Consider the following 26,057-nt stretch of genomic DNA (forward strand, 5'->3'; position numbering starts at 1 on the left):
GGAACTGTACTTATATTGTTTTATCATAGTATTTATGTACGACGTTTCAATGTACTAAAAGATCCAAGCAAGCATAAGAAATATTTAAGGATGGTAAAAGATAAATCAGAGTAGCGCAGCGGAAGCGTGGGAAGCCAAAGCTAGAAGATTTTCCATAAGGAAAATTTTTGGCGTTTTCCGAAAAAGCTAAGCAGGGCTACCTTCAGAAAGGAAGGTGAAATCCAACTGTAATAACGATTATTAGCAAAGCGTCGAGACGGCACCATTCGAGGCATTATACGGTCGAGCTTGCAGAACTCCAATTTGTTACAATGAGGTCGGAAAAAGAAGGTCACGGGTCCAGAGCTAAGTCCAACTCACCTTAGATGCTGTCCAGATAAGTGAGAAAAACTTAGGACGAACAAGTCGGTAAAGGAATTAGGCTAACAAGCGCCAGAAACCGCTTAAGTTTCAGGTAGGCGACTATGTCTTTCTGAAGGTGTCACTAATGAGGGGTGTGTCACACTTCGGAAGGAAAGGTAAGTTAAATCTCAGGTACGTTTTAAATTTCGAGGACGAAATTCTTTTAGAGGGGAAGAATTGTAACATCCTTAATTTCAGTCCCTGAGAAATGACTATGGTTTAAGTTCGGTGGTTTTCCAATCAGAACTAAATTGTTTTCTCTTGTTTTGGAAAACCCAGATTTGGATCCTTTGTACCCCTTCGTTTTGTTATTTTTGGGGCGATTTGTGTGATCCGAATTTCCAAACACTTTCTTCTTGAAAGTTGTTCCAAACATCTTGCAGTTTTACATACTTTAATTTCATAATTCTTGGACTTAATATGAGTGGTACGATGGCCTAATTTTCGGACCGAGTAAAACTGCCTAGGATGGGTATTTCGGTGATGTTTACAGTTGAATTATTTTCTACAAGATTTTATGGGCCGATTTTGGAAAAGTTTCCTTCACAAAAGTTGTTGAGAACTTCCTGTTCTATAACGTATATAAATTTGAGAATTTTTCATGATAATTTGGATTCTGGACAGAGCTTACTTTAAGAAACAAGAATTCTGTTCCAGCGAACTGTTTTTAGGCTGTATTTGAGCTACTAAAAATGGTGTTTACAGAGAGATTTAGATTTTTTGTTCTCATGAAAAATGTTTGTTAAGACCTTGTTTATGACATATTCAAATTTGAGAATTTTCGGAGTCCATTTACTATATTTTTAAGTCCGATTTCGTGAACAGTACAAAGCTGTCCGGTTTTGTCAGATTTCAAAGATTGGTCAATTTCTATATGAGAACGTTGGAATCAAGACTTGATGTCTTCTGGTGATTTAAATTACACGTTATGATCTTTCAAATGAGATATGTTACACTTTTATTGGAGGTCATCCCAGGGGGAAACCGAGAGAGAGAAGCAAGCTTGGAAATGGATAATTCTAGATAAATCAAAACTTGAAGCCCAAGTTAGAGATGAATGGCCAAGAATGAAGCTTGTTTAAGAAGCCTAAATTAATGGCATTAGACTTTTGAGACTTTTTCATGATGACACCTTATCTCTTCCTTTTAATGACTCAAGTAAGAACCAAGGAAGGGCCGAAGAAGGCCATTCGGCCAAGAGGAAGAGAGAGAGAGAGAGAGAGAGTGAGTGAGCCAATAGGGAATAGATAAGCATTGGCCTTCATCAATTTAGGCCATAAAATTGCATTAAATGGAGGCCATCATAACATTGACCAAGGGACTCTCTATTATTGGTGCATTCTAGGGTTTCTAGGGAGTTCTTTGAACTTTTTAAAAGGCAAGGCATCTCCCCCCCTTCATTCTCCTCTCACGCCACCACCATCTCCACGCCAACTTCATCTTCTTCTTTCTCTTTTTCCTTTGTTTCTTATTTTCCCACTTTCGGGCCAAGAAGCCCACGCCCAAATCAACCCCGAACAGGCCCGTGTTTTATCTCGTTTCCTATCCAAGAGCCCACGACTTAACCTTAGTAGGCCTCGGTTTGCTCGGCCACGCCAAGAAGAAGCCCGAAATTTCCCGAGCCTACCCGCGTCTAGCCGATTCTCTAGGGTTGTTAGTTGTTGTGTAAGTGAATTCCCTAATATCGGGAAAGGAAGTTGCGATACGCTGTAACATGGGTTGCTTGGCCCGTTTCTTGGTTTCATGGTTGTTCGTTCTTTCTCGAATAACGATGTTCACATGTGATACTCACGGTTGATGTTTGTTTTTGTTGGTTTCGTAGCATGACTTTGCTATTTGAATTACCATCGATGCCGGTACGGTAAGAGTCGACTTGTGTGAACGATGATTGTCTCGTCCTCGCTTGATATTAGTGTTTTCACTTGCTGAGTCTCCTCGACTCATCCCCCGTTGTTTTCCTTTTTCAGGTCCGTAGGATGGCATCTCCCCCAGCCCGCGTTGGCAATCCCGTGGAGCAGAGAGCCAAAGTGCTCACCGTGATAAATGTCAGAGAAGACCACGCCTACCGCCGAATCACGATGCTTGTGGTGTTCGATGAGGGCCTAACGGACTTGGTGCCTCATCCGTACGTGGCGTGGTATCGCTATGCGAACGAAGAATGGGTTGGATCCTTATGGGGGTTCAACGGTGCTTTGGCAGTGTAGGCGGGCCGGCTCTGAGATAAAGCCACGGGTGGGATGTGAGATGGCTAGGCGGACGGGACCGGGGTGGAGGTGAAGAAGCGAGGAGCGAGAAGCCGTAGTGGGTATATGATAACCCAAGTCAAGATTTGCTATCCATAGTCCGCTATGAAAATATGTGTTGTTTGCCATGGCCCGAAGGGCCTGTATTTAATATGTTTTCATGCACTGTAAATATAAGGTTTGTTCATGATGCCATTTGTCTAAATTTCCGCTGTTGTTTTGAATGTGATTGTCCCGATATTATGCTTCCGCTTGTGTGTAAAGAAAGATAACAATGAATGGGACGTCACGTTAATGACCCCGAGGTCGGGGCGTTACATATACCCTCTTGTTGAGTATAGCCTTTTGCCACAATGCGAGCCTTATACTTTTCAATGGATCCATCCGCCCTTCGCTTAATCTTGAAAATCCATTTGTTTCCAATAGCCTTGCGATTGGGTGGCAAATCAACCAAGTCCCAGACATGGTTTGTCCTTATAGACTAAATTTCGTCTTCCAAAGCTTTTCTCCATTCTTCCTTGTCCGGAGATGAGAGAGCCTCTTGAACTGTTTTAGGCTCTGCATCGTCTTGTGGAGCAATTATAAATGCTTCCCCTTCAATCTCAAATCGACGACGGGGAATACTTTTACGATTACTTTTATGCAACTGAACTTTTTGAGAATTTAGATCGCCAGGCGACGCTACACTCCCACTAGGTCTTATATGTTGAGGTAAATCTGTATTTCCCTCAATAACATTAGTGGGTGTGTTATCGGGATCTTCCATCTCATGTAATTGGAAGTTCTTATCGATCTCACCTCTACTAGGAAAATCGTTCTCCAAGAACGTGACATCTCGTGACTCCATTTCAGTTACACTTCCATCAGCTTGTTCACCTATGAACACGTACCCTTTGGAGTGTTCAGAGTATCTAATAAAGATACACTTCTTCCCTCTAGGGCCTAATTTGCCATATTTATGGGAAGAATCGTGAACATATGCTGCACATCCCCAAGGTCGTAGATTACTTAAGTCTGGTTTCCTACCAGTCCACAATTCATAGGGGGTGGAAGTAACTGACTTAGAGGGCACACGATTAAGTATATAGGCAGCAGTCAATAACGCATCTCCCCAATATGAGACAGGGAGATTTGCCTGCGCCATCATAGACCTAACCATTTCCAAAAGGGTTCTATTCCTTCTTTCTGCAACCCCATTTTGTTGCGGAGTATCAGGAATAGTCAATTGTCTTACAATTCCCTTTTCATCACAAAGAGCCTTGAATTACCCAGATAGATACTCACGTCCGCGATCGGTTCTCAATGCCTTTATTGTTTTGTTCAACTGATTCTCTACCAAAGCTATAAACCGCCTAAAGCAATCCAATGCTTCGGACTTATGGGAGATCAGAAAAACATAACCGAAACGCATGAAGTCATCTATAAAAGTGATGAAATATGAGGCTCCATGCCTTGCCCTCACATTTAAAGGACCACAAATGTCAGAATGTATAAGTTGCAATGGAAGTTCAGCTCTGGTTCCTGTACCAAATGGTTTTCTAGTTATTTTTCCTGCTAGACAATGTTCACATACGGATAGTTCAATATTAGCGAGTGACCCCAAAATGCCTTCTCTTGCTAATCGTTTCATTCTTTGTAACCCAATGTGACCCAGTCTAGCATGCCAAGTATTTGCATCAATCTCCACATTACTAGAAGATGCAATTAAAGAAAAACAACCATCAACATTAACTTTGTACACATCATAGTCAATGTCTAACACCATAAAACCATTCAATACATAACCAGAACCGTAATAAACTGTTCCAAACAAAATGTCAACACAATCACCATGAAAATTAAAAACATAACCTAATCTAAGAAGAACAACTATAGAGACCAAGTTTTGCCGAATATCTGGAGCATAGAGGACATCATGTAAGAATAGGTTTCGACCACCACGAAAGGTTAATTTACATGTGCCGATACCATTCACTTCAACTTTTGAGTTATTTCCAACATATATCCATCTTCTTCCAGGCTGTATTCGACGATACTCCACAAATGCTCCTCGGTCTCTAGCTACGTGGTCTGTTGCTCCTGAGTCTACAGTCCACATTGGATGAGATTCAACAAGCATTATAGTGCTAGAAACAAAAACATTACTCAAAGTGATGGAGTAATGTGGTACCTTTTTCGGCTCAGTGCATTCACGAGCGAAGTGGCCCAATTTGCCACAATTGTAGCACATCATCTTGGCCTTGTCCTTCTTCCCGCCATGCTTCTTGCGTCGGAAGGTCTTGGCTCTCTTGGGTGCATGATCAGTCTCTTTTCCTTTGTTGTTGAATTTATGGTTCTTCTTGCGCTTAAAGCCTGAAGCTTTGCCCGAACCTGATTCAGCAACATAAGCATGGATAGAGGATTTTGCAGCCTTTAGGCGCTCATCTTCTAATTCCAAATAACGCGCAATATCGTCAAAAGTGACGATATTCTCATTGTGCGTCATATTGATTTTCATATGTTCCCAGCTGTCAGGAAGAGACCTTATAACAGCCTGAACTTGCTGTTTGTCAGTTAAGGTATGACCTGCCGACTTTGGCTCACGTATCATGTTTGACATCTCCCGAAGATGCTGCCTCATCGATAGATTTGAGCGCTTCCAGTACGTGTCAAATTTGATGGTGAGTCTCCTCAACTTAGTGGCAGACGTACCCCCAAACTTATCTTTTAAGGCAACCCATATTGCTTGAGCTTTGTCATAACTTTCAAACTCACACATGATATCATCTTGCATACAGCTTAGTAACGTGATGCGAGCAATGCTATTTTTCTTTTTCCAAGCTTGATAAGCTTCTTGATCTCTTTTATGTTGAGCAGAAGTTCCATGCTCAGGTTCATCCATGGTGTGGTTGAGGGTTTCCAAAACCTCTTGCTCCTCAAGGATATATTAAACTTTTCGGTGCCAAATATCATAATTGTCACGGTTCAGCTTCTCACCCTTATTGAGGTCAGCCACAATGGTCTTGGATGCCGAAGCCATAATCACTATCTACTACACATTGACATAATAAACGCATAATCAATACTATCACATTTTCCACATAAATACACATTTTAATTTGCAGCAAAGACAAACTAAATTAACGATAATTCAACAAAAGACACCAAAACGAAAGTTCACGATATTCCCAATCAGTTTCGGCGTACAATTGTTCTACTATCATTAACTTATTTAATTTGTGCAAATTTTAAGTTTTAGGTGAGAATTTCTTCTAATTCTACCAACCTACGAACTCCCACTAGACTAAATAATTCACAAAAAATATCTAAAACAATAATCACATCCTTTCTAGCAATCATATAGCATGGCATGATGTTAATAAACAAATAGAACATTCATGCAACAAATGTAATCAACAGCGGAATTCATGACGTAAGGATCTCCAGCTATTGTTTTAATATGCTCAAAATTAGGAAATTGCAAGCACGTCAAATCATATAAACATGCCATCAATGAACCATGCTCTACATAATCTTTATGTGGTCATTTACATGTAAGCCAGCTTCTGTATTTCCAAAACCATAGGGAAATACAAGTAAAATGCAATAATACCCCAAAAATACAAGTATTTAGGGTTCCGTATGCATTTTTATACCTTTAAAAGCTTCAAACATATAATATAACTATACCACAGTGTAGAGAATTTCAATACGAACACAACGGTACCAACCACAGCTCGATCGGAGCTCCTATGCGCCCATACGTGCCGCCTAAGTGCGCGGCGCGTATGACTCACACGCCTGCCCAATTCGGGCTTCTGAAGCCTGTTCGACCGGTCCAACCGGTTCGACCGTTGATCGGTCCGACCGGCTGACCATTGATCTGTCACGGGTCGGGTCGGGTCTCGGGTCGGGTCACGGGTCGGGTCTCCGGTCGGGTCGATCGCCGGGGGTCGGTCGGGTCGATCGCCGGGGGTCGGTCGGCTGGCGAGATGATGTCATCAATGACGTCAGCATGTTGGTTACCGACAGTTTTGCTGACGTCATCGATGACGTCAGCACGCGCCGTTTGGTCGACGCGTGCGTGCCATCCACGCGCTGGCAGTGCCAGCGCTTTGGGCGCGTGGCTCCCACGCGCTGCAGCTTCTGGCCGCCCGTGGCGGCGCGTCCGGTGGTTTTCGGCGGCGTTCAACCCACCGTTCTGCTCTTCTCGACGAGTTCTTCAATTTGATATAATAAAAAAATTATTTTCTCGATAAAAAAGTTTTCGAAAATCATCTGAACAGAACGGTCGCCCGTAACATTCAAATCCGTTCTTCGTTTCAATTCATGTTCGCCGATTCATCTTGCAATTCCTGAGCAATGAATATGCAGACAGTATGAAGTTCATCATCATGATCTCCATATCAAACAGCAAGCGGAAAAAATCAACGGGAAAACAAGGCAGAGATCATAACTGAGGCTCTGATACTAATATTGGAAGCGAGTGTCGGGAGAATCGACTAACCTGTTCGATGCACTCTAAACAAAATTTCCAGGATCGTACGTTAAATCACCAGCAAACGATGAATGAATCTACTACACGTTTGTCCGAATACAATCACAAGGAAAGTATTCTTGTTCCACAGAGTTAATGACGATTGTCTTCTCAAAGTAGATACGGAATCCTAATGTGTCGAGAGAGAGTTCTGAATTTTCTCTTGTCTATTGTTCATCTTCCGAAGAAGTTATCTTAACTTCCATTATGAAAATCTCCTCGCACCTCTTCAAAAGGTGTCTCTCAGACACACCTCTTATTAGAGCAAATGGTGTCCCTTGGACACACACATCATGAGCGGACCGACGAAATATAACACATAGAGAGAGAATAATATGTCCTCACAAATTAATTCAATCCAAGCAAACAAGCCGATAGACCCACACACGCACCCACACGACCTTACTCGAAACAAACATATTGATTACCCATGGCTGCTTTCGACACGAGAAGTGGGACGATGGTCGCCGAAGCCGCTGCGGTGACCATGGTGTCTCAGAAACTAGATGTCTTGCTCCATCACCCGGTGTTTGTGGAGTGCTTATCGATGCAAATTCGTGCGAAGGATGCCAAGGAGAAGTTGGCCAGGATCCAAGAGTTTTTTTCCACTCAATACGGACAGTCCAAACCCACGGAGTGGTCTGGGCGGCTCCTCCGAGCCATGTACTACGCTGAGGAATTCATTGACAAGTTCCATCTCAGAGAGGCCCGCGAGAGGCACGAGGCCCTCTACAGTGCCACAAGGCCGCCGGCTGTGCTCATCTCCATGTACAAGCTGGGGAGGGACTTGTCCGATCTGGTGAAAAAGATGGATGAGTTGTGTGATGAGAAGTTCTTGAAGGAGGAGGCCGAGGGCAAGAGGAAAAAGGAACCTGCTAGTTCCTTCTCCCCTGCTAGTGTTCCATGGCAAGGCAAAAAATTGGCGAAGCTGACTGGTTTCTGGGATCGGCAAGCGCTATTGGAAAGGCAGCTGTGATATGCTTTTATTTAGGCCGTTTACTTAGGAAGTTTTGTGTGCACATCTTTTATTCCTTTTTATTGTGTGATCCTTGTATTTTTAGTAGTTTAGCCTAATTAGGAGTTTGTTTGATAGCTGTATCTTCTTGTATATATGTTACGTTTCTGTGGCAATGAAGAACAGAATTCTCATTCCAAAATTCCTCAGTTCTCTTACATGGTATCAGAGCCATGGCTGATGGAAAAAAAGATGAGGAGAGTTCTGGAGCGGACAAGAAAACCTTTAGTCCTTACACACTGAATTCGAATGACAACCCGAGTAACCTGATTACCCAAGTTCAGTTGAAGGGCAAGAATTATGAAGAATGGGCGCGAGCTATGCGAACTGCATTACGAGCCAAGAAGAAATATGGTTTTATTGATGGATCTGTCAAGCAACCAGCAGATGATTCACTGGAACTTGAAGATTGGTGGACGGTTAATTCCATGTTGGTTTCTTGGGTGTTTAATACCATTGAACCGACACTTCGCTCGACTATCTCTCACATGGAGAATGTGAAAGATCTGTGGGAGGATATCAAGCAGAGATTTTCGATTGGGAATGGTCCACGGATGCAGCAACTAAGATCGGATTTGGCCAATTGTAGGCAGGATGGTCAACCCATCGTGTCCTATTTCGGTAAACTCAAAACCTTGTGGGATGAAATAAATAACTATGATCAGATACCAGTGTGTGTTTGTACAGGTTGCAGATGCGATCTTACCATTGTATTGGAAAGAAAGCGTGAAGAAGAGAGAGTTCATCAGTTTTTAATGGGCTTAGATGAAGAAGGATATGGAACAGTGCGCGCTAATATTTTGAGCACTGAACCTTTGCCTAATCTGAATCGTGTCTATGCTATGGTTGTTCAGCAAGAGCGAGTACGAACTATGACATGAACCAAGGATGAAAGAGGCAATCCCATGAGTTTTGCAATCCAGGCAGGTGGTCAAAATTCAAGGGGGGATAAAGATAAAATCCCGTTTTGTTCTAATTGCAACCGAGAGGGACATGATGCTGAAAGTTGTTTCCAGCTGATAGGATATCCAGAATGGTGGGGTAATAGACCACGTGGAACCTTTGCTGGACAAGGTAGTGGTCAAAAGCGTGGTAATAGAGGTGGACGAAACAAGGGAGGAGGTGCTCGTGCCAACGTCTCACAGGCAACTGGAGTTGATGGTGGGCGAGGAGTTGTGACGGATTCAGATCGAAAGGGTCTTAGTGGATTGAATGATGAGCAGTGGGCGACTTTGCTAGGAATGTTAAGTTCTCATCAGAATGGTGCCCATGAGAGGTTGATAGGTAAGCAGAGTATTTTTCCTTGGATTATTGACACATGAGCTTCCCACCATATGACAGGAACGTTGGCATTTTTGAGAGAATTGCGTGACATTATGCCATGCTCAGTCGAATTACCTGATGGAGAAAAGACCATGGCAGTGAAAGAAGGAACTATGTTGCTTGGAGCAGACTTGAAATTGCGACGAGTTCTTTTTGTGCCCAATTTGAAATGCAATCTGATTTCTGTATCACAACTTCTTAATGATTCAAATTTGGTTATCCAACTCACTAACAAAATATGTGCTATACAAGACCTAAATTCGAGGAACCTGATTGGAGCGGGTAAGCAACGCGAGGGGCTTTACTTTCTCAAGGGAGTGACTTCGGTACATGCTTGCAAGGTGGATGATATGGAATCCTTTGAACTTTGGCATAAAAGAATGGGTCATCCTTCTTCGAAGGTGGTGGAGTTAATTCCAAAAGCTGGCAAAATGGTTAGGAAAACCAATAAAACTTGTGAGGTTTGTTTTAGAGCAAAACAAACAAGAGAGATCTTCTTTTCTAGTGACAATAAAGCTAAAGATTGTTTTGAATTGATGCATTGTGATTTGTGGGGACCTTATAGAGTCCCAGCTTCATGTGGAGCAATTTATTTCTTGACAATTGTTGATGATTACTCTCGTGCCGTGTGGATATATTTGCTGAATGGAAAAAAATGAAGTGGCATGTGTTCTTAGGAAATTTGTTGCGATGGTTAAATGCCAATTTGAGAAAAATGTGAAAATCGTTAGAAGTGATAACGGAAGTGAATTTTTGTGTTTGAAAGAATATTTTGATGAACATGGGATATTGCATCAAACTTCTTGTGTTGGAACACCTCAACAAAATGGCCGAGTGGAAAGAAAGCATCGCCATATCCTTAATGTTGCAAGAGCTTTGCGTTTCCAAGCAAATTTACCCATAGAATTTTGGGGAGAATGTGTACTCGCAGCTGGGTATTTGATTAACAGGACTCCATCTATATTATTGAATGGTAAAACCCCATATGAGATTATCTTTGGCCAACCTCCTTCTTACAAATATATTCGGATTTTTGGTTGTTTGTGCTATGCGCATAATCAGAATCGGGATAAAGATAAATTTGCTAGTAGAAGCCGTCGGTGTATTTTTGTTGGTTATCCGTTGGGAAAGAAAGGGTGGAGATTGTATGATTTAGAAGCCGATGAATACTTTGTATCAAGAGATGTAGTGTTTGCTGAAACGGAATTTCCATATGCTAATGAGAAAACAGTAAGTGATGAACTCATTAAAAATAGAGTTATGGAGTTGGGTGATGAAGTTGATGATTTAAAAAGTGACTTGAAGGAGGAATTGATCCACACAAACAATGAGGACGTGGAAAGAAGTGAAGTCGTCGCCGAAAGTGTAGATAGAGAAAATGAAGTGAATCATGAAATGGAGGAATTGATCCACACAAACAATGAGGACGTGGAAAGAAGTGAAGTCGTCGAAGAGCAGCTAGGCAGGGGACAAAGGGTCAAGCAACCTTCTGTTCGTTTGATAGATTATGTGACAAACGCCATCAGAATAAGCCCCTCGACATGCTCATCTACCCAATCTGATTCCTCAGGTACGCCTTATTCTATAGCACGTTATGTGAGTTATGAAAAATTTTTTGCGCAACACCGGTGTTTCTTGGCAGCAATTACTACAGGACATGAACCAAACTCTTATGCAGAAGCGATTAAAGATGAACGGTGGAGAGAGGCCATGAGTAAAGAAATACAGGCTTTAGAAGATAATGGCACATGGACAGTCGAAAATTTGCCGCCTGGAAAGAAAGCAATTGGGAGCAAGTGGGTGTATAAAATTAAGTACAATTCTGATGGAAGTGTTGAACGATACAAGGCGCGATTGGTGATACTGGGAAATAATCAAGTTGAAGGCATAGATTATCAGGAGACTTTTGCTCCTACGGCAAAAATGTGCACCGTACGCACCTTTCTTGCCGTTGCGGCTGCAAAGAATTGGGAACTTCATCAGATGGACGTTCAAAATGCTTTCTTACATGGCGATTTAGAGGAAGAGGTTTACATGAAGATGCCACCTGGCTTTGCCTCTCAATCATCAGGGAAGGTATGCAGACTCCGGAAATCTCTATACGGTTTGCGGCAAGCACCTAGATGTTGGTTTGCGAAATTGGCTGCATCTTTGAAAGCTTATGGATTTCAACAATCATATTCAGATTACTCCTTGTTCACTTTTTGAGTTGGGACTGTTCAATTGAATGTGCTTATTTATGTTGATGATCTCATTATCTCCGGTAATGATATTTCCGCTGTGCAAAAGTTCAAGAACTATTTGAGTCGTTGTTTTCATATGAAAGACTTGGGGAAGCTGAAATTTTTCTTGGGGATTGAAGTGGCGAGAAACTCGGATGGTATTTTCTTGTGTCAACGTAAGTATGCATTGGATGTGATTTCTGAGGTCGGATTACTGGGTTCTAAGCCGGCTAAAACTCCTCTTGAACAAAATCACAAGCTAGCCCTTACTGAGAGCAATGATGTAGACAACCCTGCTCAGTATAGGCGCCTAGTGGGTCGGCTTATTTATCTAACAATAACTCGACCTGAATTGTCTTACTATGTGCATATTCTTGCACAGTTCATGCAGCGGCCAAAGAAAGCTCATTGGGAGGCAGCTGTGAGAGTTCTACGTTATCTGAAAGGAAATCCAGGTCAGGGTATTATGTTGCATGCCAATTGTGACCTGAAATTGTCTGCTTACTGCGATTCTGACTGGGCTAGTTGTCCTTTGACGAGACGATCTTTGACTGGTTACTTTGTTCTTTTGGGAGAATCTCCTATCTCGTGGAAGACTAAGAAGCAACAGACAGTGTCTCTCTCATCCGCTGAAGCGGAATACAGGTCTATGACTACTACAGTTTGTGAACTTAAGTGGTTGAAAGGATTATTGGATTCTCTTGGTGTGGCACATTCTCAACCTATGCACTTGTATTGCGACAATCAGGCAGCTTTACATATAGCCGCCAATCCTGTCTATCATGAGCGTACCAAGCATATTGAAGTGGACTGTCATTTTATTCGTAATGAGATACTTAATGGTAACATTCAAACAGATTACGTACGTAGTTCAATGCAGCCAGCTGATATCTTCACGAAGGCGTTGGGAAAGAATCAATTTAACTTTATTCTTCGCAAGTTGGGCATTCGAGATCCCCATGCTCCAACTTGAGGGGGGTATTGGAAAGGCAGCTGTGATCTGCTTTTATTTAGGCCGTTTACTTAGGAAGTTTTGTGTGCACATCTTTTATTCCTTTTTATTGTGTGATCCTTGTATTTTTAGTAGTTTAGCCTAATTAGGAGTTTGTTTGATAGCTGTATCTTCTTGTATATATGTTACGTTTCTGTGGCAATGAAGAACAGAATTCTCATTCCAAAATTCCTCATTTCTCTTACACCTCCACACTCATTTTGTCGCCAGGTCCAGAAGAAGGTAATAAGGGAGCGGATAAAAATAGGCCCGTACAAAGAGGCTTCGATTTGGGGCGAGCAAGGAACCGGCAAGACGTTCCTCGCGAGATGGGCGTACAGCCAAGCGAAGTACATGGGCTATGAGCGGCGCGCTTGGATCCACGTCGCGGCCAGCATGGATAAGCGGGAGCTCCTGTTGGAGATACTGAAGCAAGTCGAGAAGCCAGAAGGGGACTTGAAGGACATGGGATTAAAGGAGATAAAGACAAAGCTTTTCCGGAAATTGGCCGAGGTAAACAAATTCCTCATAGTGTTGGATGACGTGCAGCTGTCCGACTGGCGAGATGTCTTGGGAGAGTTATGGATGAGCACTCCGAGATCTACGTATGGCCGCGTCAATACCACAACTCGGGACTACTCTATAGCCAGGTACATGAATTACACATCATCCTTCGGAGACCCGATCAAGCTAGAAAACTTGCCCAATGACAAAAGCCAGGAGATGCTCAATTGGAAGTTGCATAGAGCATCCAATGATCAGACACTCTCAAAGGAGGAGACAAGTATCCTAAACATGTGTCGTTGCTTGCCGCTCTGTATATCTTTACTCGGCGGGTTTCTGCCGAATGCTAGAGAGAATGACCTCATAGCGTTGGCAAAAAAGGGTCCTAGGATGACATTGTCAGATGTATTATTATTGAGTTGCCATAAATTGCCAGACTATCTAAAACCGTGCTTCATCTATATGGCTTTGTTCCCTATAACATTCCCTATTCCGACAAGAAGGCTAGTGAGGCTGTGGTTGGCTGAGGGCTTATTGGATTCGCATTATTACGACATAGGAAGGGAAAGGACAAGGCAACCCGAGGATGTGGGAGAGACGTTCATTCTGGAGCTCGCCGATAGGAATGTGATCGATGTGGTGAGCTGGAGGGCGGATGGATCCCCTAAAGCGTGCCAAATGCTCACCTCTCTGTATGACATGTTCCGCCCGATCGCAATGAGCACGGGGGTCCTCCATATACATGCCGCTAGCAAGTTGAAAGACGGGAAAGAAGGTGACCCAACCAGCCAGCAACAACCGCAAGTGGCCCAACTGCGAGAAAGAACCGCGATTCGATGGCTTGCAGAGCACACGAACATAGTCATAGACAATCGCGGCGACAAATACCCCGATTTGAACCTTGGCCACGTCTGCTCGTTCCTGTCGTTCTACCAGAGGAGAGGCATGCTCACCAAAGACATCAGCACGTATCTTAGGAAGATGATGTCCAAGACTAAGTATAGCTACCTAAGGGTGCTCGATTTGGAGGGTGTGTATAAGCCATCCTTACATGGTGTGCTCCACAAGCTGGTGCTTCTAAGATACCTAGGATTGAGATCCACGGTATTGGATTCACTCCCAAGCGCCGTTGCAGATCTGCACTATCTCGAGACCCTTGACATAAAGCACACTAACATCACTTTGCTGCCGAATTCCTTCTGGAAGTCAAGGAACTTGAGGCACCTGCATATCAACTGGTTCTACATCAACTTGAAGAAGATCCTCAAGAATGTCAATGCCTTGACTCAACTCCAAACCTTAAGCGGGCTGGTTATCGGTGAAGTGAAGGAGAACTTGATGAGGGACCTCATGAGCAGCTTGACCACGCTCACCACGCTCAAGCTTTTCTTGCAACACTCGGAGAAGGACCCCTCCTCGGCCGACGCAGGGGAAACAGTGGCACGTTGGATTAGCTTCGGCCTCACCAATCTCCAGTCCTTAACCTTTGGGGTGATCCAAGAAGCCAAGCCCGTGAAAAAAGCCGAGAAAGTAGCCAAGCCCGCGACAAAAGCCAAGACAGCCGCCAAGCCCGCTGAAGAAGCCCAACCCGCGAAAGACGCCGAGCGAGTGGAAGGAGCCGAACCCGCAATAGAAGCCCATCCCTCCAAAAAAGACAAGCCCGAAAAACAAGCCAAGCCCAAGAAGAAAGCCAAGCCCCTCAAATCGCCGATAGGCCCGTTACCGAAGCTGTCGTTGCGTGAAAGACATCACAACCTGTTGGCGCTCTACTTGCTGGGCCGACTCACCAAGCCCAGCTGGACACAGCTCTTGCCTGGCTCGCTCCGGGTTTTGACCCTGTCGGGTTCCAGGGTGAGAGCAGACGAGATGCACCAGTTGGGGGTTCTCCTGAGGACCCTGCGGACGCTCAGGCTCTTGGCCAACTCTTTCCTGTGCAAAAGCATGACGTTCGTCCAAGATGGGTTTCCCAGCCTCAAGATCTTGAAGATTTGGAATCTGCCTAAGCTTGTGCAGGTGACTATTATGAACGGAGCGATGCCGCATCTCATACTGCTCGAGTTTAGGCGCCTCGAGAGGTTGACAACTGTTACAGGGATCGACGGGTGCCGGGATTTGGAGAATATAAGCGCGATATCCCTAAGCGATGCTCTTGTCAGCCAACTCGAGGACCAAAAAGGAGGGACCACGAATCTGCATGTGGAAAAAGAGACCGAGACTACCGAATCTACGAACGATGACGAAGACGACGGGTATGGGACAATATTAAATCTCAAAAACTTTCCTTACGCCTGATGATGAAATTGTTTTTTTATACACTTGATAATTTCAATAATTATTTTAAAAAAAAACTATATAAATCAGGGAAGAAAGAGGAGAGATTGAAAAGGACAGCAAGAGGCTTGAATCCACGGATGAGGACGACAGGTATGGGACTATTTTAAATCTCAAACATGTTCTTTATGAAAATTGTTTTTGTAGACTTGATAATTTCTTATGAGTGATTAAAAAGAAAGATTGTGATTTTTATCTAATAAGAATTACCTTCGCTCATTCCATCAGATTAAGTCGATATATATTACGAATCTATGAAAGCTACAATGAGTCCTACTAAAGATCACAATTTTTCTACACTGTAAACGATCACATCACTCATAGAAATGAGTCCTTATTATACGTTTTCCAGTATTTATCACAATATAAAATCACGTGGGCAGTATCGTCCAACTTTCGTGGAATCTAATGTTGCATTCAAAAGTAAACTTTGGAACTGACCTTACTCTCCATAGCTTACGCATGTTGAGTGAGCCTTTCACCTTTAGGAGTATTATTTACACTAATTAAGACCTCTCGTTTACGTTATGTATTCTGGTTTCAAAAAAGAAGCTTCTCATATAGGAAGAAATCTATAAAGTTTCTTTTTTTTTTTCCACCTTTAGGAGTATTATTTGGAAATCTCTAGGCATGTGTAGTAGGCAAAAATTATCAAAAAAGTATTACAAATTCAGTAACAAATCTTTCAATTGTACCAATTGAGTTTTAAACCTTTTGACAATTTATCAATTTAATCCTTTTGGACAATTTTGGGCGGAAATTGCTAATGTGTATGTCGATCGTCTTACGTGCCACGATTGTTTTAAGTGGCATAGCCGATGCTAATGTAGATAATTTATTAAAAAGAATTTCCAATTTATCTATTTTATTTATTATTTATTAAAATTTCACTTCTTTTCTTTCTTTTTCTTTTTCTTTCTTTCTCCACCGATCGCCGGGCCTTGACGGCTACCGGTGACCGGACACAAGAGAGGGCCAGCCTCGTGCGAGGCTGGAGCTTGCCTGAGGTCAACGAGGTCAAGTCTCGCCCGATCTCGGCAAGCTCGAGCCTCGCCAGCCTCGGGTGAGGCTTCACCTCGCCAGATCCGGCAAGGCTCGAGCTCGCCAAATCTCGATGAGGTTGCACCTAGCCAAATCCCGACGAGGTTGGCCCTCGCCTGTGGTCGTTTGCCGACCGTCGCCAAGATCCGGCGACCGGTAGAGGGAGAAATAAAAAGAAAAAGAAAAAGAAAGACAAGAAAAAAAAGGAAAGAAAAGAATAAAAAAGAATAATAATTTTGATTTTTTAAAAAATTATAAAAATTGTCCATGTCATGTCAGACATACCACGTGCACATCAGCAATTTCCGGCCAAAATTGGCTTGAATGATTAAATTGACAAATTGTCAAAAGGTTTAGGACTCAATTGGCATAATTAAAAGGTTTATGACTAAATTGGCACGATCGCAATAATTTAAAACTTTTTTGGTAATTTCTTATGTGTAATTGTGCATGTGTAATAGTGTGAACCTTACTTATTTAGTGGTTTCTTGTTTCCTACAGTGATGACGATAATGACGCAATGGCTTCTCTTTGAATACAAGCTACTACAATGATCTTGGAGCTTAACATATGTATCTATTGCATCTCCCACCCACCCACCCTCTCTCTCTCTCTCTCTCTCTGTCTCTCTCTCTCTCTCTCTCTCTCTCTCTCTAAGTGTGCGAAGAAACAATTTCATGTAATGTTTATATTATGCGATGAACTGATGTGATGATATTCATTTAGTGCAAGATACACTCGGTCTAATGAGGTAAGAAAAGCACAAGATCAACAAAAAAAAAAAAAGTGGGGGCTCACCATCGATGAGCGCATGCCACGAGTCATGAGCTAAATAACTAAATTAATCAGCCACAAGCTTTTAAATGACAAAACATATAATAGGATGGAAGAAATAGAAACGTCATATATCAGTATGATTAGCACTAATCAGATGCCAATACCAAAGTTGAAGAGCCTCCTCGACTGGTCAGAGGACTTGCAAACCTTCATCTGATCATGGTAAATTTACTGAGCTTTTTGCTCAATGACCTGCATCTAAACCACAAATATAACACCGATTAAAAAGAAGCCATACTAGCTTAGACAGTTGGAGGGCGATTTCATCGCCATTCTGCAAAAGCAGAACTGCCCAAAACAAAGCTTCTCAAGAATGACATCACAGTACTTTTCCACCTATGAGATTTTGTGCTTGATTGCTGAGTGAAGTTGAGGCCAAACATCTCCTTGGAAGCTTCCTTTGGCTAAAAAAAAAACCCCAACAAGCTTTGTGACGATTTTGGCACTCTCGGCCATGTTGTCCATATCTTTTGTGCGAGACCACAATTGGTGGGCTAACTGCGAACTTCTGCGCTTTGAATTCAAACTGATCCCCTAAGTTTGGAAGAGCATCTTTTTATCTTTCCTGGTGAGCTTCTTCTGCAACCGCTTGGTGAGCATCTGCCTCTCAAGACGAAGATCTTGCATGTTGTTCAACACAATAAAATCTCGGACTTGATATGTTCCTACTCTGAATTTAACAAAAGCAGCTAGCGTTTCCTATAGTTTGAATTCTGAAAGACATAATGGGTGGACCGCCCAAGATGGGCCAAACCCGGCCCGTGAGCCACAAGGGCCCACGAGGTAGTTATTTGCCTATCTATAATAGAAGGCACTCCTTGAAAAACTGACGTGATTTTTCCATAAGCAAACACACTCCTTCGAATACGTCGTTTTCTCTGTTTTCCTTCGGAACGCACACAAGTACGAAAGACGATCGAAGAACTCTCAAGTGCAAAGTGACACTTAATCTGTGACAATACCGGATATGTTCGTTGTGTGATATGTGTCGCGACCTAAAATTTCTCAGGCTAATGGATTATTAAGACTAAGCCTAACTCGGACCCTCCCAAGCCCTTCCAATTCGCAACTTAGGGTTTAAGTTTTTTAACGTGCAAAAGTTTTCATGCTTGGAGTCGCCACTAATCTATTTGTGGTAGGTCGATTAGAAACCTAAATAAAACATAGGGAGATATGTTTTATTCCTACGAACCAAAGATTCTAAGCTCGGGGACTTGATTACGCTATATCTAGTCTAACGCCCTTTCGGTACCTTTTCTTTTCAAAAAATGTTTATGCATGCAGTCTGGATCTATTTTATTGCCTAATCACTAACATGTTAGATGTTCATGCGGGTGCGCAAACCACCAATTTAACACCCAAGAAAGCAGTAAATAGCAGGATAACATACCTTAAAGCCACGCAAGCATCTGCATTGTTAGTAGAAAATCACACAAACAATCCTAATATGATTTCTAATTAACAAAGCAAGGTGCTCAAGGTGTTCTTTAGGGTTTGCGCTTTATTAAAATGCAAACTAACCTATATGCAATGACGTGCAAAAAATGACATGCAATTAATGCAACCTAGCATGCGAACTATATGTCACGCGACGACGTGACCTAATTCTAATGACGGACAAATGATTTATTTTTGAATGAATTTCGGAATTAAAAAAAATGCCTAAATTAACATGCAATCTATTCTAAAAAAAGGATAATTTAATCTATCCTAAAGTGACATCTTTTTGGTATTTTTATGAAAATTCGAAATCAAGAATTACCTTAAAATGAACCATCGAGATCAGGATAATATCTAAATTAAACTAGGAAATAAATTACTCTAATTCCTAATTTAAATTAAAAAGTCATCCTATTGACTTATTCAAAGAAAGTTATTCTAAACATATCCTAAACATGCATCATTATCTTCTAATAAGATCAATTCAAATCCTAACTAATCTTTTTTTTTTGAATTTTCTTTTTAAAGGAAATAAATCAAATAGGCAGATAACCACCACGATCAAAATCAATCCACGCGATCCGCAAGATTTGTTTTATTATCTTTGAATTAAGGAAACGATATAAACCGACGATCATATCCATGTGGTTATGGATATTGATGGAAGGCTATTCGTTTGAATTTGGGAACAAAATAAAATCTACTATCGTATCCAAATAGTTATGGACAGGATAAAGATTTTCCGTGCCACCGAGTATCGTATCTCATGGTTGAGATCGGATAGTCGTCCCGATACGTTGTTAAGTTAGGAATTTCCTAACTTAGTGTATTTTTTGGAATCTTGCGGATATGCCATGCATCATTCAAATATATCTACTAACCAGCCAAAGACAACAAAATCACTCGAATTAGGAATTTAAATATTTGAAACGATATCGGATAAAGTTTCTTACCTAATTTACGGATAACTTCCAAATTCGAGCTTGATGCCGGATCGGGTTTGCAGATTTCTTTCCAAATTTGAATCGGCGGGATTGCGGATCGGGACGGTGACCGACGGTGGGTGATCGACGGCAGACGCGGCGGCGACGATGAGAGGCGGCGGCGATAGGACGATGAACGACCCGGCTGGACGTCTTGGTGCAACAGGGATGATTCGACGTCGTCCTGGAATCACGGCTTAGCCACGCAGTCACGGTGGAGAAAAGGCTCGCTGGATGGTGCTTCGTTGGACCGCTGTGGCAAGCGGAGCGATAGAGCAAAGCTCACTGGACGTTGGTGAGGTGCAGTGGCGCAAGGAGCTGCTACAACGTCTTCAAGGAAAATCCACCGAGTGATCCCCAAAGAAAATTTTCTTTGGTCTCTTAGTTTAATTCCTCAACTTTTGACCGAATTTGGATAGTCTTGTGACGGTCTTCTTTGATTATCAGACTTTGACTTCCTAAGCCCCACAATTGAAATTTCCACTTGTTTGTCCTCTATCCCTCCGCGTGTATCAAGCGAAGAACCTCTCGGCCACGGATCAGCAAGTCGTCATCGGTACAGCAGGGATCTCCACGGTGACTGCTTTGTCGTCATCGAGGACTAGATGGCTTTGATGGGCAGCAGTAGCGGGAGCCCGAGTCAGGGGGAGCAACATCTCACGTCGAAGGGCAGCGGCGAGCGTCACGGGTCAACTCGGGAGCGGCAGAGGACAGCAGCGATCGTCGTGGGCTGGCTTAGCAGATCAACAGAGGAAGTAGCACAGGGCGACGGTGTCGGGCGGCAGCAGCAACGGCGGAGAGGGGCTTGGCCGCGAGAGGCTCCACCGGTCTCTCTCTCTCTCTCTCTTTTCTCTCAAGTGATTCACTCGTGTGTTCTCTGAAAATTTTGATCTGAAAATTATGAGAGCCCCCTGATTATGACGCATAACGATATATTTATATCACAACCCTAGGTCAATTAACCGGGCTTCCTAGTCCTAATGGGCTTAGACTTAGACTTTATCATTTAATTTTATTTTAAATCCAAATGGGCTAAATTAATTCGGGCTGATTTAAGCTCAAATTAAAACAACTAAAGCCTTTTAGACTTGTGAATTTTGGCCCCCAACCCTTGAGTGAACCGAGTGCTCGAGCTCGGTTTACGCGATGAATTTTCAGCTTTCTCGCCACCGCCGGTCCGATGCGGAATGCAACTAACCTATATGAACTTAAACTATATGCTATGCAATTTTAATATTTTTTGTTTAGGGGTTAAAAAATTAATCCCTAATTTTCTATGCAATTGTTCCTAAATGACTAGTTAAAATTTAGGTGTCAACAATATGCCTGTACGATCGGTGATACAAGTTGATGGTCTTCGGGCACGTTTTCCGCATTGATCGAATTCGTTCCGAATATGTTTCGAACGCGACGATCGGGGATTGAGTTTTCCCAACATTGGTATTAGAGCCCGTTTACTTGTTTCCCGATCATGCATATGTATCGTCTGAAGTATATATTGCTTGTTTTTTCGTTTTGGCCTCGTTTTTGTTCGTTTTCTTCGCGTCGCCGAACTGTTCATGCATGTTTCGATTTTTTTTTTGTCAAAACTTAAATTTTATTGCATAAACATAAAGTGCTCGTCGAGACGAGCGAAATGAGGGGCGGCGCGTCGCCGAAGGATGCCGCACGCGCCGCCAACGGCTTTAGGCGCGACGGCGCGTGAGGTCCACGTGCGGCCATGCGAAACGGCGGGTCGATCGCCGCTTAACCGCCGACGATGACGTCAGCGTGATGTCATCGGGAGCGGACCCGAGACCCCGACCCGGTTGACTTGATCCGTTGACCCGACCCGTTGACTTTTGACCCGACCCAGTTGACCGATGACCCGGCCCGTTGACCGTCCCGGTTGACCGTTGACCGGACCGGTTGACCGTTGACCGTAGAAACGGACCGGTTGACCGTTGACCGTAGATCGGACCGGTTGACCGTAGACCGATCAACGGTCGGACCGGTCAAACAGGTCGAACCGGACCGGTTCAAACCGGGCAGAATGACCCTATTATTTCTTTCGGCCCGTTCGAGCTCATTTGAACTCCGATTTGGGCATTCTTGGTATGCTCTACGTTATGGTATATTCATATTACATTTTTACTGCACTTATGAATGTGAAAATGCACGATAAACCCTATGTACACGTACTTAGGGGTATATTCTGTGGCATTTTCTCTAGTATTTCTCTATAGTTTTTTGAAATACAAGTGCTAGATCATATGTATATGAATAAACATTCCTTATCTTAATGTATCATGGATTATAAGTAATCCTTTGTTCTGCATTCGTTGCAGGAACAATGGTACATTTGAGACGCACTCCGATAATCCCAAGAACGGCAGCTCAAAAGGAGAAGCTTGAGATCCTAAGAATCAAGCTAGCTCTTTATCGATAGGACGCTAGAGATGATATGATGACACACATCATCAAGGTCAACAAAATGATGCAGGATATCATTTGGAACGGTTTTGTAATGCCGAAATATGTAATGGTCGGAGCCCTAAAATGCACTATGCCTGAGGAGTTGGGAAGAATGCTTGATAAGGTTAAAGAAACCTTAAAGGGTCCAAGCTATAAGATGCTTGTGGAGAATTTTGTGCAAGAATACACAAGGGTCGGGGCAAGGCGAACATCAACCCTTGCATTGAATGGGTCTCGGCGCAAACAATGGCCCGGATCTAGGGGTTTTCCGGGAGCCTCTGTTTATGTTCAGAAGAAAATAAAACTTTCCAAAGAATTTTATGAGTTCTTTCCTGTGTATGTGTTAGATTGGTACACTTGATGTTGTTCTTTTTGGATTTGGAATCAATTCTGTACATGTTTCAAGTTGTTATTACATGTTCTTAAATATTTGTGAATGTGTTATGATATATATATGGCTATGAATTTTTTGTGATTTCTCATTTTATATTGTCATATTATATGTTATGTTATATGTAGGAAGTTCTTCAAAGTTTGTATAACTTTTGAAGAACCAATTTCTTTACATAAATGATTATGTTAATGGTAATTTCAAATTAGGTTTTTTAGATGATGATTGGGAACATAGTCAACTTTCGACTCTAAGACCTTTTGTGAAACTATTCATTGATATAATTAGTTTATGTAATCATGATGCTGATGAAGCATTTAGATAGGCTTTAATAACTCGTGTGTATGTGTCTGAAATGTTCAGATACGATGGCTTCAGCAACTAAGAACATAGTGGCTGAACTTAATAAGGGAGAAAAATTGAATGGCGACAATTATGAGATTTGGAGTCTCAAGATTCAATATGTGCTGGAAGAGCAAGAGGCACTCGAAGCTCTTAACCAGATTATGGAAGAACCTGAGGATGGGACAACTGCCCAACACAAAAGGGACAAAGATGCCTTTGCTATTTGGAAAAGAAAGAACTCCCTTGCTCGCATTACGTTGCTAAGCAGCATGGACAATGACATCATGCGAGAGTTTGGACGTTTCCAGAGCGTTAAAGACATGTGGGCTACACTGGCATCAAGATTTGGTCGAACTTCTGTGACCAAACTGAGACAACTCACTATCCGTTTCGACTCATACAAGATGTCTCATGGAAAGACCATAAAACAACATTTGAGGCAGATGTCGAATATGATAAGTGAGCTAAAAGATGCCGGGCACATACTCACTGATGAACAGCAAGTGCAGGCAGTAATCCGCTCCTTGCCTCAAAGCTGGGAGTACATGAAGATCCATTTGACCCATAATGAGGGTATCAAGACCTTCGAGGATGCTATGCAACATCTTGCACTGGAAGAGGATCGCCTCATGGCAGCTAAGCCAGAAACTGATATTTACTTTGCTGGTTCTAGCTCGCATGGAGTTTCGGGCTCCAAGAGGAAGCACCCTGCTGGGTCAAAGAAGTGGAAAGGCAAGGGGCCAAGTCCTTCAGGGAAGAAGCCGAGGCTCAACCAACGGGAGAAAAGAAAGCGTCCTTTCAAGAAGAACATTTCAAGAGTGAAATGTTTCAACTGTGGCAAGAAGGGTCACTTTGCTCGCGACTGTGGCGAGCCAAAGAAGGTAGAAACCCTTAGCATTCATAAAAATGCTACTTATGTGTCTAGTTCAGTGTTTCTAACCGAATCTAATCCTTTGTGGACTGTAGACTCGGGAGCCACAGACCATGTAGCGAAGGACAAAGAAGCTTTCGTGGAGTTTCGACGAGTTCCACAAGGAATGAAGTGGATATACGTGGGGAACAATTCAAGAGTGGAGGTCAGAAGCATTGGCACCTGTCAACTACTTATGCGCGGTGGACGCACATTGTTCCTACATGATGTGCTATTTGCTCCAGAGATTCGTCGGAACTTAGTTTCGGTGTTGGTTTTCATTTAGACTTGGTTTTAATGTAAACTTCCATAACAATGGTGTAGACTTGTGTTTAGGTACAACTTATTATGGTTCCGGATATTTTTTAGATGGTTTCATTGTATTAGATGTTGACTATTGTGAAGTTAATGTTAGTTATTCCTTATTTACATCATCTGATTCTTATGAAAATGATGTGAACGTGTGACATGCTAGACTTGGTCATATTGGCCAACAAAGAATGAATAGATTGGCTAAAGATGGCTTATTGGGCAATATTAAAAAGGTTGATTTGCCCATATGTGAGCATTGCCTAGAAGGAAAAACAACGCAGAAACCATTTGGAAAAGGAACAAGAGCTGAATTTCCTTTGCAGCTAATCCATACTGACATCTGTGGTCCAATGAATGTAAAAGAAAGGCACGGGTCTATTTATTTCATCATATTCATTGATGATTATACTCGATTCGGACATGTCGATTTGATTTCTCATAAGTCCGAGGCTTTAAATTGCTTTAAAAGATTTATGTGCTTAGTGGAAAATCAATTAGACAAGAAAATAAAAGCATTAAGATCCGATCGAGGTCGAGAATATCTATCTGATCAGTTCAGAAATTTATGTGATGAAAAGATAATAGAAAGACAACTGACTATTCCATATACTCCTCAACAAAATGGTGTTGCGGAAAGAAGAAACAGAACATTAATGGAAATGGTTAGATTAATGATGGCACATGCTAACTTACCAATCACCTTTTGGGGTGATGCTTTGTTGACTGCTGCCTACATACTTAACCGTGTGCCTTCTAAATCAGTTGCTTCTACTCCATATGAGTTATGGACAGTTAGAAAGCCTGATTTAAGCTTTCTAAAATCTTGGGGTTGTGCTGCCTATACTTATGAGTCTTCTCACAAGTATGGAAAATTAGGCCCAAGAGGCAAAAAGAGTATTTTTATAAGATACTCAGAGCACTCAAAAGGATATGTATTCATAGGTGAGCAAGAAAATGGAAGTATAACTGAATTTGAATCACGAGATGTCACATTCTTAGAGAATGAATTTCCTAAAAAGGGCGAAACAGGTGGTGCTTACTCACTATACGAATCTGTGGATCGTGATAGTGAAGTTAGTGAGAGCATTGTGACAAATGGAGAGTTGAATGCAACCCAGTCTCAATTGCAACCATTTAAAGAGACGACACCATCATTATCTCATTCGAGTGGGAACGCAATAGAACGTGGTGAATCATCAGGAGTACAGCATTCCATACGACAGTCAAGTCGTAATAGGATTCCCCGTCGACGTTTTGACATTGAAGGAGAAGCTTTCATGATCGCCCCACAAGATGAAGATGAGCCGAAGAATGTGAACGATGCTCTAAAGTGCCCTGATGAGGAAGAATGGATACATGCAATGGAAGAGGAAATGGAGTCATTAAGATCATACCAAGTTTGGGAATTGGTTGACCTTCCAAAAGGACGCAAAGCCATTGGGAACAAGTGGGTTCTCAAAATAAAGCATAAGGCTGATGGCTCAATAGAGAGGTATAAGGCTCGCCTTGTGGCGAAAGGATATAATCAATAGGAAGGAGTTGACTTTGAAGAAACTTTTTCTCCTGTGGTTAGATTTACCTCTATTCGCCTTATTCTGGCAATAGTAGCTAGTATGGATCTTGAATTATATCAAATGGATGTAAAGACTGCATTCCTCAATGGAGAATTAGAGGAAGAAATTTATATAGAACAACTTGTTAGTTTCATTACAAAAGGCCAGGAGCACAAAGTGTGTCGACTATTGAGGTCGATATATGGCCTTAAGCAGTCTTCGAGACAATGGTATATACGTTTTC

At 42.4% G+C, this 26,057-nt stretch overlaps 1 protein-coding gene and 1 long non-coding RNA gene across 3 annotated transcripts in view; one reads left to right on the top strand and one right to left on the bottom strand.

Moving 5' to 3' along the window:
• Nucleotides 1–26,057, bottom strand: part of LOC130140583 (uncharacterized) — a 41,482-nt gene that overhangs the window by 12,683 nt on the left and 2,742 nt on the right. The window lies entirely within an intron of this gene.
• On the top strand, nt 12,926–17,203 carry LOC115693082 (disease resistance protein RPM1-like). 2 transcript variants are annotated; one of them, XM_056320257.1, is made up of 3 exons: nt 12,926–15,465; nt 15,578–15,640; nt 17,090–17,203. In XM_056320257.1, the coding sequence occupies exons 1-3, from the start codon at nt 13,067–13,069 to the stop codon at nt 17,121–17,123; spliced, it is 2,496 nt and encodes an 831-aa protein (XP_056176232.1). In that variant the 5' UTR covers nt 12,926–13,066; the 3' UTR covers nt 17,124–17,203. The 2 variants fall into 2 exon arrangements, with proteins under 2 accessions (XP_056176232.1, XP_030475911.2); XM_030620051.2 differs by lacking the exons at nt 15,578–15,640; nt 17,090–17,203 and having other exon boundaries at nt 12,926–15,229; nt 15,309–15,466.

The sequence above is a fragment of the Syzygium oleosum genome, unplaced genomic scaffold (assembly GCF_021117445.2).
Source record: "Syzygium oleosum isolate NSW1041296 unplaced genomic scaffold, Sole_v2.1 Sole_v2.20, whole genome shotgun sequence".
NCBI lineage: Eukaryota > Viridiplantae > Streptophyta > Magnoliopsida > Myrtales > Myrtaceae > Syzygium > Syzygium oleosum.